The 14,288-nt window shown below is 42.7% G+C and overlaps 1 protein-coding gene across 1 annotated transcript in view; it reads left to right on the top strand.

The window, feature by feature from the left end:
• The window catches only part of LOC104076826 (transcriptional activator GLI3-like), a 68,719-nt gene that overhangs the window by 29,131 nt on the left and 25,300 nt on the right, over positions 1–14,288 (top strand). The window contains 3 exon segments of the mRNA XM_009577830.1: positions 141–357; positions 1,811–1,927; positions 3,244–3,384. Of these exon segments, the coding sequence (XP_009576125.1) occupies positions 141–357; positions 1,811–1,927; positions 3,244–3,384 (475 nt within the window).

Genomic DNA, 14,288 nt, shown 5'->3' with positions numbered 1-14,288 from the left:
GGGGGGGGGGGGGGGGGGGACTTGACTTCAATTAATGTAAGTATATCAAATATATTTTAAATGTTTAATCTGTACGGTTCCATACTGTAATGATCCTCATCTTCCTCCTTCCTCTCCCCTCCTTTTTCTTCCAAATTCAGCCCTGCTCTGAGTTTCACGTACCCTCCTACACCGGTATCCCTCCAGCAAATGCATCAGCAAATTATAAGTCGTCAGCAAACCCTAGGTTCAGCCTTTGGACACAGCCCTCCACTCATCCATCCTGCTCCAACTTTTCCTACCCAGAGACCTATCCCTGGCATCCCCAGTGTCCTGAACCCTGTCCAGGTCAGCTCTGGACCTTCTGAGTCCACACAGGTGAGAGACAACAAAAGAAACCTTTGCACCCCATTAATTTATGAAACAACGAAACAAATTACATTGTCTTTATGGCAGTTAATCACCACTGTCACCGAGACCCTTCGATAACAGTTTTCTTGCTGCTATAGCATTTGCAGTCCCTTTATTATAAATCACAGGAGTGTATGCGCAGTTCCTGATTGGTAGCATGCTTTTTAGTCTTCATAAATATTTCAGTGTGCTGCAGCAGCTTCTCATTCCAAACTGTCTTTCTTGGATCTTACAGGAACACGATACAGGTGGGGAGCAAGAAAAGGGAGGGAGAACCACATCAAAACACTAACATTTTAAAGATTAGCAGCTTCACCTCCAAATCAGGCTGGCTATAACATACACAGGGTCGGATTCTGCCCTCCTGACATAGGTGTGAGTAACTCAAAGTGAGTAACTCAATCTGTGAGCAACAGAGGAACTCAAGGATAGTGCAGAAGTTTGAAGGTTTTTTTCTCTGATTTGTGCAAAATTGGATCTAGTTTGAATTAATCATTTCGATAAACCAAGTTGTATTCTCAAAAGCTGGAGATGTGCAGCAGTGAATCAGGCCCCTAATGTGGAGTTTATCACAGTTCGTGGTTTGCCTATTATTAACTAGGGCTGTTTGTTTCCAGATGACCTGAGATAGGTTATTTATCAGTCTGGGAGCTGTTTATCTCCTGGCTAGCTTTTACAAATGTAGAAGCAGAACATACTGCTGTAGGAAGAATATTGATTTTTTGTGGGGTCCATGCAAGTTCAGATATCTCTAAAAGATCTCTGGATTCCTACAAGATCCATTTACAGGTGTAGGTAATGGTGTTCAGTCTAGCACAGCAAGAGAAAAACAAGATTCTGGACTGTTTATGTCAGCAGTAGTTTTGCTATTGATGGGAGAATCCAGGACTTCATCTAAGATGTTTTGGCTGAGGGTTTCAAACTAGTGTTCAGTTTTTCTTCCTATCCACCATTATAATGAGAAACACGGTAAAAGAGCTGAGGTCTTGTGTGCAGATGCAAGTGCAAAACCTTTCCTCCGAGTGTGAAAAAGTACATCTTTTTCTCATGTTGATTCGAACCAGTGCACAGTGATTCCGTTTTTCAAAATTGCCTTTCTGAAGTCATCATTATGTGGAAAATTGAGTTCTTCCTACCCCTCCCTGGCCTGACAAAACCAGCATAGGTTTGTAGCAAGGAATTACATCAAATGCCCTCCTTCCTGTTCCCTCCCTGCTCCATTACAAGGTTGAGTGATGCAGCTCTTCCACAAGTTAATGCTATGTAATTGAAGCACAATGTAATTGCATATCCAATATAATTAACAGTGTAGCTTCTCCAAATAAAGTTGCTGAGCAGATGCTGCATATTTCTGTTTGGAGATACATATTATTCACAGTCTAATTTTGTCTTTTTTGGGGAAAAAAAAACCTGCCTGCAGCAGAATAAACCCACAAGCGAATCTGCGGTGAGCAGCACTGGAGATCCCATGCACAACAAGCGCTCCAAGATAAAGCCCGACGAGGACCTCCCCAGCCCAGGAGCAGGAAGCGTGCAGGTATGGCGGTCAGGTTACAGCCATAAGCCTTTCATCTCGCTGCCAGAAGGAAAACGGACCTCGCCTGTAGCACGTGTTTTCAGGCTTTCTGCCCTGGTACGGCCCTTCATCTAGTGCATGCGTGGGCGGCCTCAGCTCACGGTAGCAAGGGTTAAACAGGGGCTGCTGGGTTACAGGGCTGTGTTGCAGAATGAGGGCAGAGAGGAAGGAGGCTGATGGAGAGGTGCCTCTGATCAGTCAGAGAGTGCTCAACCCTCTGTTCGCCGTGGAAAAGCGAACCAGAGACATTCAGGTCATATTGAGGACGTGTTTTCTGTTCAGCAAGAATATTTACGCCACACTGACTTTTACCAGATCGTAGCACTGTACTGCATTGAGGCCTCAGTATCAGGCTCCAGTCTCATTTGCGATACTTTCTATACCAGTTAATGCCACTGGTTTTAGTAGAGCGACTCCTGATTTACAGTGACTCGGGGGAGATGAGAATCAGAGCCTCGATCTTGTGAGTGAATCCATGAAAACAAAGCAGAGGTCCGTCTAAATCCTTCAGCAGGTTTGAAAAGGAAAGAGCATGAGTGCATAATGTGAACCCCATGTTTACGCTAACATCTGACCCTTACCCTGAGCACGTTACAAGCTGGGGAGAATGAGGCACCTTGAGGAACTGAAGGTGGAAAGTCAAAACCCAAAATGAAATACTCTCTTCTTCTGCTCACCCCTTTCGTGCACACATTACAGGCAAGAACAGGCTATCAAGTAGCCTGAAAATTACCAAATTACCAAAATTGCTTTTGGAAAGGTTTTTGTGTGCAAAATTGTCACTGGATTAACAATGAAAACACACTTTGGATTACTGGTGATACGTTTTGTGTCTAACTGTAGTACTAAAGTCAAATTCCAGTTAATGCGACGATATTGAATAGTGCCTTTTTCACTAGTGATGCCACTGAATGTAAAGGGGTAAGTGTGCAAATAAAGAGCTACTTAAATATGGGGAGAGGGAAGCCAAGCCTTTACGATTTGCTTTGAACTGAAATGTAAAGGGATCTTTTTTTTTTTAGAGATTCTCTACAGTGAGTACGTCTGGGGAGAAAACATTTATTTTACACGTATAGTCTGCAAATGGCTTCTGGCTTACCAGGCCTGTTTGGGCTTCTCTATTTTGTAGAATTGAGTAACAGAGTGAACTGAGAGTAAAATAATCTACACACCCACCCCCATCTTTATTTTAATGCTGAAATAATTCACTTTTCTTCCTCCTCAGTTTCAGAATTTCCTCTCTCCTCTCCTCACCCCTGGTTTTTTCCTCTCTCCAGGAACAGCCAGAAGGAATGACCCTGGTAAAAGAGGAAGGGGACAAAGATGAAAGCAAACAGGAGCCTGAAGTGGTCTATGAGACAAACTGCCACTGGGAAGGCTGTTCCCGGGAGTTTGACACGCAGGAACAGCTAGTGCATGTAAGTTAATGGTATTCAGGAACTGGGTTTTAAAACTACGTGACCTTTTTCATGGGGGTCGGGTTCTCTGACCCTGTGCTGAGTCAAGTTTCTTAGCTAACAGCGCTGCAAACTGGAGAGGGGTTTATGAGTTTCTGAGAAAAAAGAAAACTCGGAGCCACAGTGCTTGACCTGTTCAGTCAGCTAAAGCTTAGTGTAAAATTCAATAAAGTCTTCAATAGAGATTGTAATGGCTCTGATCCTGTAAGCCAGCAAACGCTATTTTGAGTTAGAGACTTTGATAGTTATTGAGTAATAGTAAGCTGAACATGAATTATTATTAACCTTTAGCCAAGTTTGATTTTTTCTCCCAAAAGGGACTGTAACAGTAGAAATGGGCAAGGGGAATTCTTCCCCTTCCCTAAGGGGGGTTTTTGGTATCAGTTTACTGTTGTGTGTAAACTGAAGTGGATTATTTGGCTAAATACATGGAGACTGAGTTATTTCAGGCTTTTTAGCAAAAGCGAACTGTTTGGTCTTACTTATGCTACACCAAATATTAGTTGTATCTGCCTTGTTTTTTCTTCCTCTCTACCACTTCTCCAAAAAAAAAGATTTTTACTATTTTGTAGTATTGTAAGCTAGAAAACGAACGGTCAAAATCTAGAATACAACCTGGCAAGTACAATCCCCCCTGCCCCTTCCAACCTCCTTAGCTAGCAGCACCTCTCTTAATTATCAGCATCATGGAACATATTGAAATACTCTGGAAAAAAAAGGAATTCCTAGTACAGATCAGAGAGGAACATCTTCAGCAAATGATCAGTGTGTCAGAATCCTATTTATTGTGGAAAACCATTTAATACTTTCCTGGAGATCATGCAAAACCTATTGCATAATGTGGCCTATACTACTGAAATAGCTTGTTCAAAAATGTACTTTTCCACCCAAAATAAATAAAAAAACCCCACCATATGTTTTCAAACACTATGCAAAATGATAAACTGATGCTGCAAAGCTGACTTTAGTAAAGCAATGCCAGCTTTTACTTCTTGGAGTGTGAGAGCCTCTTGGTGTTGCAGTTATTTATCAAGATACATTTTCAGTTTCTTGTTATTATTAGGTAGTAGTAGTAACAGTAACAATAACAATAATAATAAATGAAAGACTATCACAAACTAAAATAATGGCAAAAGTGTGACATTTTTTAAGAATCCTTCGGGCAAATTTTGCACCTAACATTTTAATAGGCCAAGATGAAATGTGAGGAAAGACTCTTTCAGTGTCACAGTATCTTTTTGGAAAGAAATGCCATACAAACGGCTGCTGCAAAGGGTTGGACACATTTAAAAGATCAAGTGTCAGTCTTGCAATTGATTCCATGCAAACAGACTGATTGACATCATCTGGGGCTCTGCACAGGCACAGTCTTTATATCTGCTAATAATTGTAAGGCTGAAACTTTATGATGCCTAGCAAACCTTTCTTAATATTCAGAAATGATCCCAGTGATGATGATAAATAATTTACACCAAAATATATGAAATAAAAGAGAAATTCAGAATAAAGGTGCCCTTGGTAATGAAAAAAATGAAGAGGTTTTTTTGAAGTTTCAGACATAAAATTTAATTGAATTCCACTGTGCCTGTTAGCTAATAGCTGATGTTTTGTAGTTTCAGATGAATTAAATTGACAGTGTGATAGTTTGGGTTTTTTTTTTTAAATGCATTTGTTGTTTCTGGTGTGATTTTTCGGGTGAATCTGACTGTACTATAAGGGTCAATAGCAACACTCCTCTGAAAAAAGTGTATTTCTTATGTTTCTGCACGATGGCAACATCTGAAATGGGTTTCTCTAGACATAAAGAAGGCAGATAAAAAATGTTTCTATGATACAAGGAGTTCTTTTTGGCAGGGTTCAGGATTCAGATATGTTATAATGGCATTTAAGATTGCGAGGCGCAAGTCCTGACTCGATACCCTGAAGACAATAAAATCATCATCATCATCGCAACCATCACATTCAAGTAGTGCAAATCACGCTGTAAGAGTCAGCGTGACTCAGTGATGGGGCCCTGGTTTGTGATTTGTTTTGCTGCTCCGACAGAGCTCTGCTGTGGGGACTTGAGCGAGTTATTTCTGTCCAGAATTGCAGGGGGCTTTAGACATCTAACTCTGCTTGAAAGTCTGGCCCTTCACCCTGGTCTGTCTCTCCCACATTTCATCTGCCCTTGATTGCCACAGCCCTCTGATGTACACCTGCAGCAACTAGGGAAACAAAGTCCAGGTCTGGGTAGGGCTTCATGGGAGGGCAGTCCTGGTTTTGCTGAGGTGTGTGACTCCGGCAGAAAGCTTTAAGTCCCTGAGTAGCAGTTCAGCCCTTGAAAATCTCCCCGCTGATGTGGCTCATGTATGCCTCCTACTCAAATACTCGTGGTTCAATCTGAGTAGATACAAATTGCCGTAATTTGCACTTACCTCAGTGTCTTTGCACTGGATGAGTTTCTGACTTGGCCTGTGCAAGTGTGCACCTGAACTAGGCACAGAGAGAGTGTGTGTCTCAGTGGTGTGAGTACATCCTTTTCTCAGTAATATTTACACTGCAGTAGCAGCTGGAGGCCTCATCAAGCCCAGAGTCCTGTGGTGCTAGACGCTGCTCAAACAAGAGAAAGAATGGCCCTGATACGGGCACGAGGTCTTCACGGCGACTCTGGAGCCGTGTAGATCGGGCTGTTCAGTGCTGTCCGGAGCTACCTGAGCTAGCTGGTATACGGGTAGGCACATAGCTAGGATCACACTATGCTTCCCAGCAAGGTCAGGGCTTTGCAGGATAATAGATATTAACCTTCAAATCTTGCAGCAGAGCTCTGCCACATTGCCTCCCCTGGCTGCACGTGCTGCTGCTCTGTGGGTGATTCCCAACCCGCTGGCAGACTCAGCAGAGCCTCAGTTGCTCCAGCCGAATTTGAAGGGGGGTCTGAAGTCAGATGCTGGACTGCCATCTGGGACATCAAAAGTATAAATAACCATCTTGTTTTGTTGACTCTGCTGTGGGGTAGTAATTGTCAAGGCAGGGGCAACTGGCACAGATAAAGGCAATAAAGGCTTAAATTGCCCTAGCAAGAATCATCCAGATAACATCTACTGGCTTCCCTATATTCCCTGACACTCAGAAAGGATGACTAGCATGAGCAGAGAGCTACAGTCACGTGTTCAGAAGTTGGGTGGGTGTGATTCAGCACTACATATGTGATACTACGTCATACTGTGTACGCACACCTACTTGCCCATACTATGGGTAGTCACGTGAACTGTATAGTGGAACTAAGAGTGAGCTATGTAGACCTACACAAAGAACTGCAAGAAACCCCTTCCCTGTCACCCACTTCATTGAGTACGTGGTGTGTAGCATATATTCAGTAGACAGAAAAATGCATTTGTATATTTGACTTGGAAGTATTTAGAGTGTTCTTTCACCTGTACAACTCTAAGCCAGTTCCCTGGGCTTTGGAAGTTCAGCTGGGAAGAGGAAATTTGTAAAATGCAGAGTTTCAGAAAAAAGACATAAAAAGCATTCTTGTACATCCCGATAAGGCTAAATTTTCAGGATCTACGCAAGCTAGCAGTAGGTCTTTTAATGAATGTGGGGTTTTTTTCAGGGGAGTAAAGCTACTGTTTGTAGCCAGACATAAATAGTAAGATATCAGACCCAAAAGGTCCAATGGCACAGAACAGACTGTTATCCAAGCCTTGCAACCCAAAGCACTGGAATTTTAGAGGAACTGCAGTGTTTAGGGAAAAGATGGAAGTATGTTTCTAGCTGTTTGTTTTGTTTTTTACTAAAGGGTTGGGTACCTCAGCGTGAATTCTAGTCGCACCAGGTTGGGCAGAGCTCAGGAGAGCTTTTCCACAATACACAATGCACACAGTTCACATTATAGATGTCATTACTCCCATCATGTACAGGGTGTATACACAACCATGTATGCATGTGTTTTGAAAGCGATAAATATGAATTTGTGTGTATTCTGGTCTTCCTGTCACATGAGGATAGCTTTATTATCTTTTTGGGAACAATGGATGTGATTTACTTTGAAATCAACTATAGGTGAATCAGATTCTAGCAATATCTGCATTACAATGTGATGTGTGATATAGCATGTATGAAATGGTAAATACAAACATAATCTGTGTCTGAATATGTGGTATAGCTTTAGAGCAGAATTTGCAGTCTTGGGCACAATAGTCAGCATTTAAGGGCATTTTTCTGCATTACTTTCTGTAGCAAAGTCCTGCTGTTATTAGTGTAAAATGTGGGCACTAGTGAAAGTGTGCTTAGGCTCCAACAGACAATGTTTTGTGACTGAATTTATGAACAGAACCTGGGCTGCTATGAATAAATAACTGAAAAGCTACATAAAAGAATCGTTATTGACCCACCCAGAAGGGTTTGACACTGCAGTGATTTTGGTGCGGGAGCTCTTATTTTCAAGCGATATGTGCCACTTAGAATTCAGCGTGGTTAAATTTTCATGATACATACACCAAAAGGCAAGGTGTTAAACCATTCAGATGCTCTGCCTTATTTATAGCACCTATCCATCCTTTCCTCCCCCCTTCTCTTACAGTTAATAGAAAGATTCATGATTCTTCATGGTTGTCTATCTAGCGTCTGACAGTACCGACTGCCCTGCTAAAGCAAGTCACTATCTATAATTGATATCCTTCTATGGAATAGGGTACCGGCTGCAATTGAAGGGTTTTGCTGAAAGCTCTTAAATCCTGACAAGTTCTGCCCTTGTTCTGGTTCAGTCGCTGAGCTGCACTGCTGGGATCGCAGGGTTATTTGAAGTTGGTGCAAAAGGAGTGCGTGTGTTGCACATTAGCAAACCACAAAGTTGGAGAGCCATGTTGGAGCCGCCACTGCGTTCGCCTGCCAGGTCTTCTTATTTACAGTGCGTTGCACTCCTGAAAAGATTGCTTACATTACTGTTTGAACATGTGTATTAAAGGTTTCTTTCTTTTCCCCCTTCTTAAAAAAAAAAAAACAACCTTATTTATTTTAAAGCCTCAGTTTGCTGCTGGGGTCTCTATCATTCAGCTGTTTAATTCATTTCTCTGCCCAGCGAGATATTATAATTGGGCTTAGCTGAGCTCAAGTTTGTTTTAAATATGTGATAAATGCACTTGAGCGCCCAGAAGCTAATAAGATATTGTGTATTTTTATAAATCTGCTTTTTGTTGCAGTTTGTCTTTTTTTTCCCCCAGAAATCAGTTTAAGAATAAAATATTGCAAAAGGGTTAGACACTGAAGATAAAAGTTTGTTTAAGAAAATTATCCTTCAAGGAAATGACTGAAGTTATTGTTAAATATTAATACAATGGCAATCAGAAAAACGCAGTGCTGCCTATTTCTCATCCCCCTTGCTGTGTAGCCTTGATGATAATTATTTTTTATTCAAAAACATGCTTGAAGAACTGTAGAGCTATTTTTTGCTGGTGTTTTCTCCTTAATTGTACAGCAATAAAATTCTCTCATTGTTGTTACATTTGATTAGATGAGATCAAAAAGCCCTAAACTGACAGCAGTGGTTTACATTCAGGATTTCATTTGCTGAGGTCTTCCTGCCTAGTTGCAAAGCCCCGGTCACTGGAGAACTCCCCGGGCAATCCCCGGGGCAGCTGCTGTAATGCTCCCTTATTGCACCAAAGGAAAGCTTCTTGTGTTTCTCAGGTACCCACGTGTTCCCAAGATAATCGCGGAGCACTGAGGATACCCAGAAGAACCATTACGTGAAGTTCCCTGAGTTGAGTTTCTGAAGGTTTTTGCCCTCTGCTCCTACAGAAAAGGGTGGGTTCAGCCCCCACTGACAGAAGTTGGCCAGCAATCCATGGAGACCTACATAAAACCTGGGCTGCGTCTACATCCTGCCTTGGCTCAGGTTTTGCAGCACCTGTAGTGACATGGCATGCCTTAATCAATGCTGTGCACCTCAAAACACTTAAGAATGTGTCTGATAGGGAGGTGAGGAACACACCGCTCTCTGAAGGACTAGACCTCTTTGGAGTGGGTCGTTTTGGATGCCCAGAAATAAGGACACTCAAAGTCAATAGACTTTTGAAAGTCTCATTCCCTCTGCTACCATACTGCCCTTGGCCTGTGGCTTCTTCCTCAGCTCCCCTCCTGTAGGAGGGTGGTAAGTAAGGACTGGAGAGAGCTTCACCTCTCTTCTCTAAAAAAAGATCCAACTGCAATAGGAGAATAAGCCAGATTAGAGCTGTTCCCCTGGGGAACAGCTGCAGTGGTAGAGCTGTAAATGACCATGAGAGTTGCGCATTGCCTTCCGCTTGCAGGAGGAGAAACTGCCCCATGAGCAAACAGCCCCGAGCTGCCAAAGCTGACAGGGTGCTACTCGCAGCTGTGTGGGTAGGCATCTATGCCTGACAGGAGGCAATTACGCACAGCTGCCCCAAAAGGCAGATTGTCCCCTGTGCGTTAGCGATTTCTTTGGGCGCTGGAGGTGTTCTTGCAACTGGTCGTGATGCAGGTGAAGTCCCTTCACAATCCCAAAGAGGTGTAATTACGCATCCCAGTTTGCATGTGTCTCCAAATACGTGCAGGGATTTACTTAATTTTTAATTCTTCTTTGCAGAGGCAGTTTTCAGTGCATTTTCATTACAGTTTTATTTGGCTCTAGCACAGTAACACAGAGAAGCTTCAGCCCATTCGCAGGCTTATTGTGCGTGGCAGTGACAGCCGCTGCCCTGAAAGGTTCAGAAATGTTTCCTTTAAATTGAAAAGAATAAGGAATAGATAAGAACATGAAATCCATTATAGTAATCATTTTTTTCCTGACAAAAGGAGAATGTTTTACGTACGACAGCAAAGGGGGTTTTGTTAGTGGTTTTATTCTATTTCATCTTATTTTATTTTTTACTCAGTCGTATCTGGACCCTAATCCATATTTGGAGAAGCAACGCTGCAGACGAAAGAAATCATTCTTCAAGTGAGACAAGCTCAGGGCTTGGGACAACATGGAGAAGGCAGGGAGTTGTTTCAGAGGCCCGCAAGTGCTATGGAAAGGTTTTTTCCCAGTTTGTGCATCCCCTCAGTATATTTGATCTTTGTAGCTGTGACGGAACAAGGGGGAGGAGAGAGAGGGAGGAGAGATTATAGCAAATAATTGTGAGAAACATCTCTCCAGAAGTTTTTAGATTTTGAACTCTCCTTCTTGCTGCCTGTTTAAAGGCTGAGTTATAATTACGGCACCACCTTACTGTGCTGGATTATAGGCTATGAGCCCATAGTTTTAACTGTGCCAGAATGGTAGCATTGTTTATAGGCCAACAATTCATTACATGGGATAGGAAAGCTAGTAAGCGAATCTGTGCCCCTAAGCGCATGTTCGTTTTCTTTTTGTTTCCATATGGGTACCTAACACAGACTTGTTTAAATGAAGCGTGTCTTTAACCCCCCATCAAAGGTAACCGTGTAAGTGCTGTCAGGTTTTAAGGTTAAGTAACCACAGTCGGACCTCACTGCTGTTCTGTAGCCTCAGTAGCCCCCGGGGTCTGGCACGGCCCCTGTTTGCCTTCCCACCGCATCCTTGCTCTGCACCAGCCACCGTGATGCCCTCTGCCTTCCAGCAGTGTTAAAAGTCAGCACTGCTGCCTTGTGAAGAGATCTTACTCTGGGCTTGACCCAAAGGCCAGCTGTGCTTTGGCTCAGGTCCTCTTAAGCACTCCACTACACAAGCGCATCGGCAGTTCCCCTACCTAGACTCTGGCTTTTGATGAATCACAGAGGAGAAGGGGAAAAAAAGATGAAGTGGGGATTTCCTTTTTTGATAGAGAAAGGTTTACAAAAAAAAAAATCCACCCTAATCTGTGAAGTATTAAGAGGGGATTTAGAGAGAGAAATGTAATCATTTTTTTATTTTAATTCCTCTGTAATTAGCATTTCTTTCACAGCATTAGGCAAACTTGTTGTTAGTCTGCTGCTGCTACGGCTACTGTTCATATGAGTTGCCAAAGTCAATGTCTTTGAATTGGTGTCCCTGAAAGAGATTGCTAAACTATGACATGTCGTTTAAATAGCACTTCTTTTTCACTCTTGTGGGTAGGGATGAACAGTGCTCCTCCTATGCCCCGAGAAGTTAGCCTAGCCATTTAGATTGAGACCGTAAGAAGTGGGCACTTGAGTGGAAAGGGCTGTGCATGGCAGGGGGCATTTTAATCCATGCTTTTAATCACAAAGCACTATTTAGGTGGTTTGTGGATATACGTACTTATTTGAAGTGTTTATTTTGCTTGAGAGTTCAGCTAGATGTTTCATAGGTGACTTCCAGTTTTGGGGAGAAGTGTAGGATAAGAAGCTGCCAGCCAAGTCCCAGGGGAGCCTGTGCTGACTGAGTGACAAATGCGTAGGCAGGAGTAAAGCTGCAGAGTGAGCTGACTCTTGTAGGCATATCATGGAGAAGAGAGAAAAGGGAAGTCCCTGCCTGCTTGTTTTTCTGCCTCCGAGCTGCAAGGAAGGTTGGGCTTGTGCATTGACTCCAGGTAACTTTCAGTCCTGACCAACGGGCCAGGACAAAGCGGATTTGCTGGGACAGAGCTGCGGTTTCTGTGCAGCTTTTTCTTGCCTTGCTACTGCTGACTAAGTGATTTGCTGTTATGTAGCCTGTGTTATTATGGTGAACCAGTGGAAGATCTACCTCGAACCTTCTGGAGTCCCCTGTTTGGTGTGGTGTGTCTCTGCACTGCTTTTGTCGCCTCCCGATGAATAGGATTTTATCCATAGTGCAGCTCATCGTTGTATCTTTGTCACAAGTGTCGTGTTCTCCCTCTTAGCAGCCCATAAGGTTTGCCTATAGAAACCCGATGCCTGGAAGAATAGAAATCTATGAGTGCTGGCACAGCTATGCACATGGAAGTGCTTTTTCTCAGACAGAAGTGGCAGATCAGCATGCACAAACGGTGGCAGGGACAGGCAAGCTAAATACAGGCGCGATGCAGCTTCTGAGTTTGGTTTTGAGAGGGCTGGCCTGCATGGATTCATTTTTGCAGTAGGGAAAAAAAAAGCACATGAGCCTTTTATCGTGGGGAAAAAAATGTAGTGTTTTCCAGTGCTAAACTTTTGTGTGAGCATGACTTTTCTTCAAGGTGTCAGGTGCCTAATCTATAAAATGAATGGGTGGTGGTTTTGTGAGGAGTGAGTCCTCTGGTGACTTGCACTGCAGGTATGGGGTCTGCATATACAATTCTTACGTGTATCGCAGGGCTGAGATGCTGCAGTTCTCCGTGAGATAAAGTAGTCAAGCTGAAAATGAAACAAAGCTCTAACTGTATCCCTCCTTGTGTTTAGCAGAGATAAACTCCAGTGGAGTCTCAGTGCTGCTCCGTTTGGCTTCTGGCAGCAGCTTTAATTGGTAAAATGCAGATTTTTTTTTTTGATCAAGAGAGGATTATTCTTGTTATCAGTCTGGAGCATCTTATTTCAAGATGAAAAGGCTTCGCTGAATTACAGATGCCAACATTTTTACAAAGCACTTTGGCGATTGACATCTCAAAGAGAAAGTATGATTTATTAGCCTATAATGGCTAACACTGAGCACTGGGCTAGGTCCCACTGATTTGTGAAATTGCTTAATATGAATTGCCTTTTTGTGTAATTCAAGCCCCAGGTTTTTCAAATAAACTTAGAATATAAAGTGTATGAAACATTACATTCCCTGGAAAGGGAAAAGGGTAATGGGGCTGTGTAGCTAAAAAGAAAAGAAAGGCAAAGGAAGAAAGGGAGAAAGAAAGAGAGAGAGAAAAAGAAAGAGAAGAAGAAAGAAAAAGAAAGACAGAAAAGAACGAAAAAGAAAAAGAAAGACCTACTTCTAAATCCATCTTGGTGGTGCTTTTTTACAGTAGTTTGGTTGATATCTTGGCAGGGTAAAGATTAATAACAAGCCTTGTCGCTATCAGTACCTGCTTGTCGATTCTCTGTAACAGGGCTGTCTGTTCAGCATGGAAATTATTGATTAAATAAAAATTGCTATTAGATTGTGATGTGATCCATAATCACAAACAATGGTGGACATTCCTCTTTCAGATCCCAAGCCATGCATCAAGTTTTTCCTTGCAGTAATTTATATTGTGCTGACACTCGCACCTATTAGGCTTTTATCCTCTCCTACACGTGTCAAGAAAGCACTAAAAGAAAGAACAGCAGCAGCACAGCGGCAGGTAGGAACTCGCTAAATTTTCAGAGAGAAGCACAACATAGCTGTGCTTCTAGTTAGCACCTTATCCCAGCAGTGATTTCTGCCAGATGAAGGCAACGCCCCTTGAATTCAGAGACCTTTTTCAGAGTGTTTTCAGTGAGGGCAAGAGCTTGCTCCACAAGTATTCGTACCTAAAATTACTACTGTCCTTTTTTCCTTCCTGTATTCCCTTGGCTCTGGTTTTATTTGTGATTGTTGCTTAAGGTACACCCATGGTTAGGCCCTCCATGTCAGGACGATGTGGAAAGGGGATGCATCCAGGGAGATCCAGTATGTTTTTGTGGAGTATTTTTAGCCTTCTGCAGTGCGAAGGACAAGTGGGTTTCCTGTATTTATTTAGCTCTGATGCTTCCTCATTTGAGGAATCCAGGATTGGAGTGCTTCAGTTAAGACCGCGTCACTTTAGGCTAAGTTAATTAAAAAGATAGTATCTCACTGTTCTCTTCACAGCACATGTGAGCACGGTACCAACTTTCTTCCTCCTGTGAGAGCCTTTGTCTAAAACTAAAGGAAACTTAGTCAAAATGTTTTCCAGAGTTTGGCCACTTACAGGAATTATGCCCACACAGCTTCTCTGTCCCTTTGTCTCAGAAGACTTAAACAATATATATGTCAACACTGATCAAGTCCACCTGGCCTGGCTGCTAGGGAGAGG

The sequence above is a fragment of the Fulmarus glacialis genome, unplaced genomic scaffold, assembly GCF_000690835.1.
Source record: "Fulmarus glacialis isolate BGI_N327 unplaced genomic scaffold, ASM69083v1 scaffold8645, whole genome shotgun sequence".
Taxonomy (NCBI): domain Eukaryota; kingdom Metazoa; phylum Chordata; class Aves; order Procellariiformes; family Procellariidae; genus Fulmarus; species Fulmarus glacialis.
The sequence above is the reverse complement of the archived record's forward strand: the minus strand, read 5'-3'. Positions and strand labels throughout refer to the sequence as shown.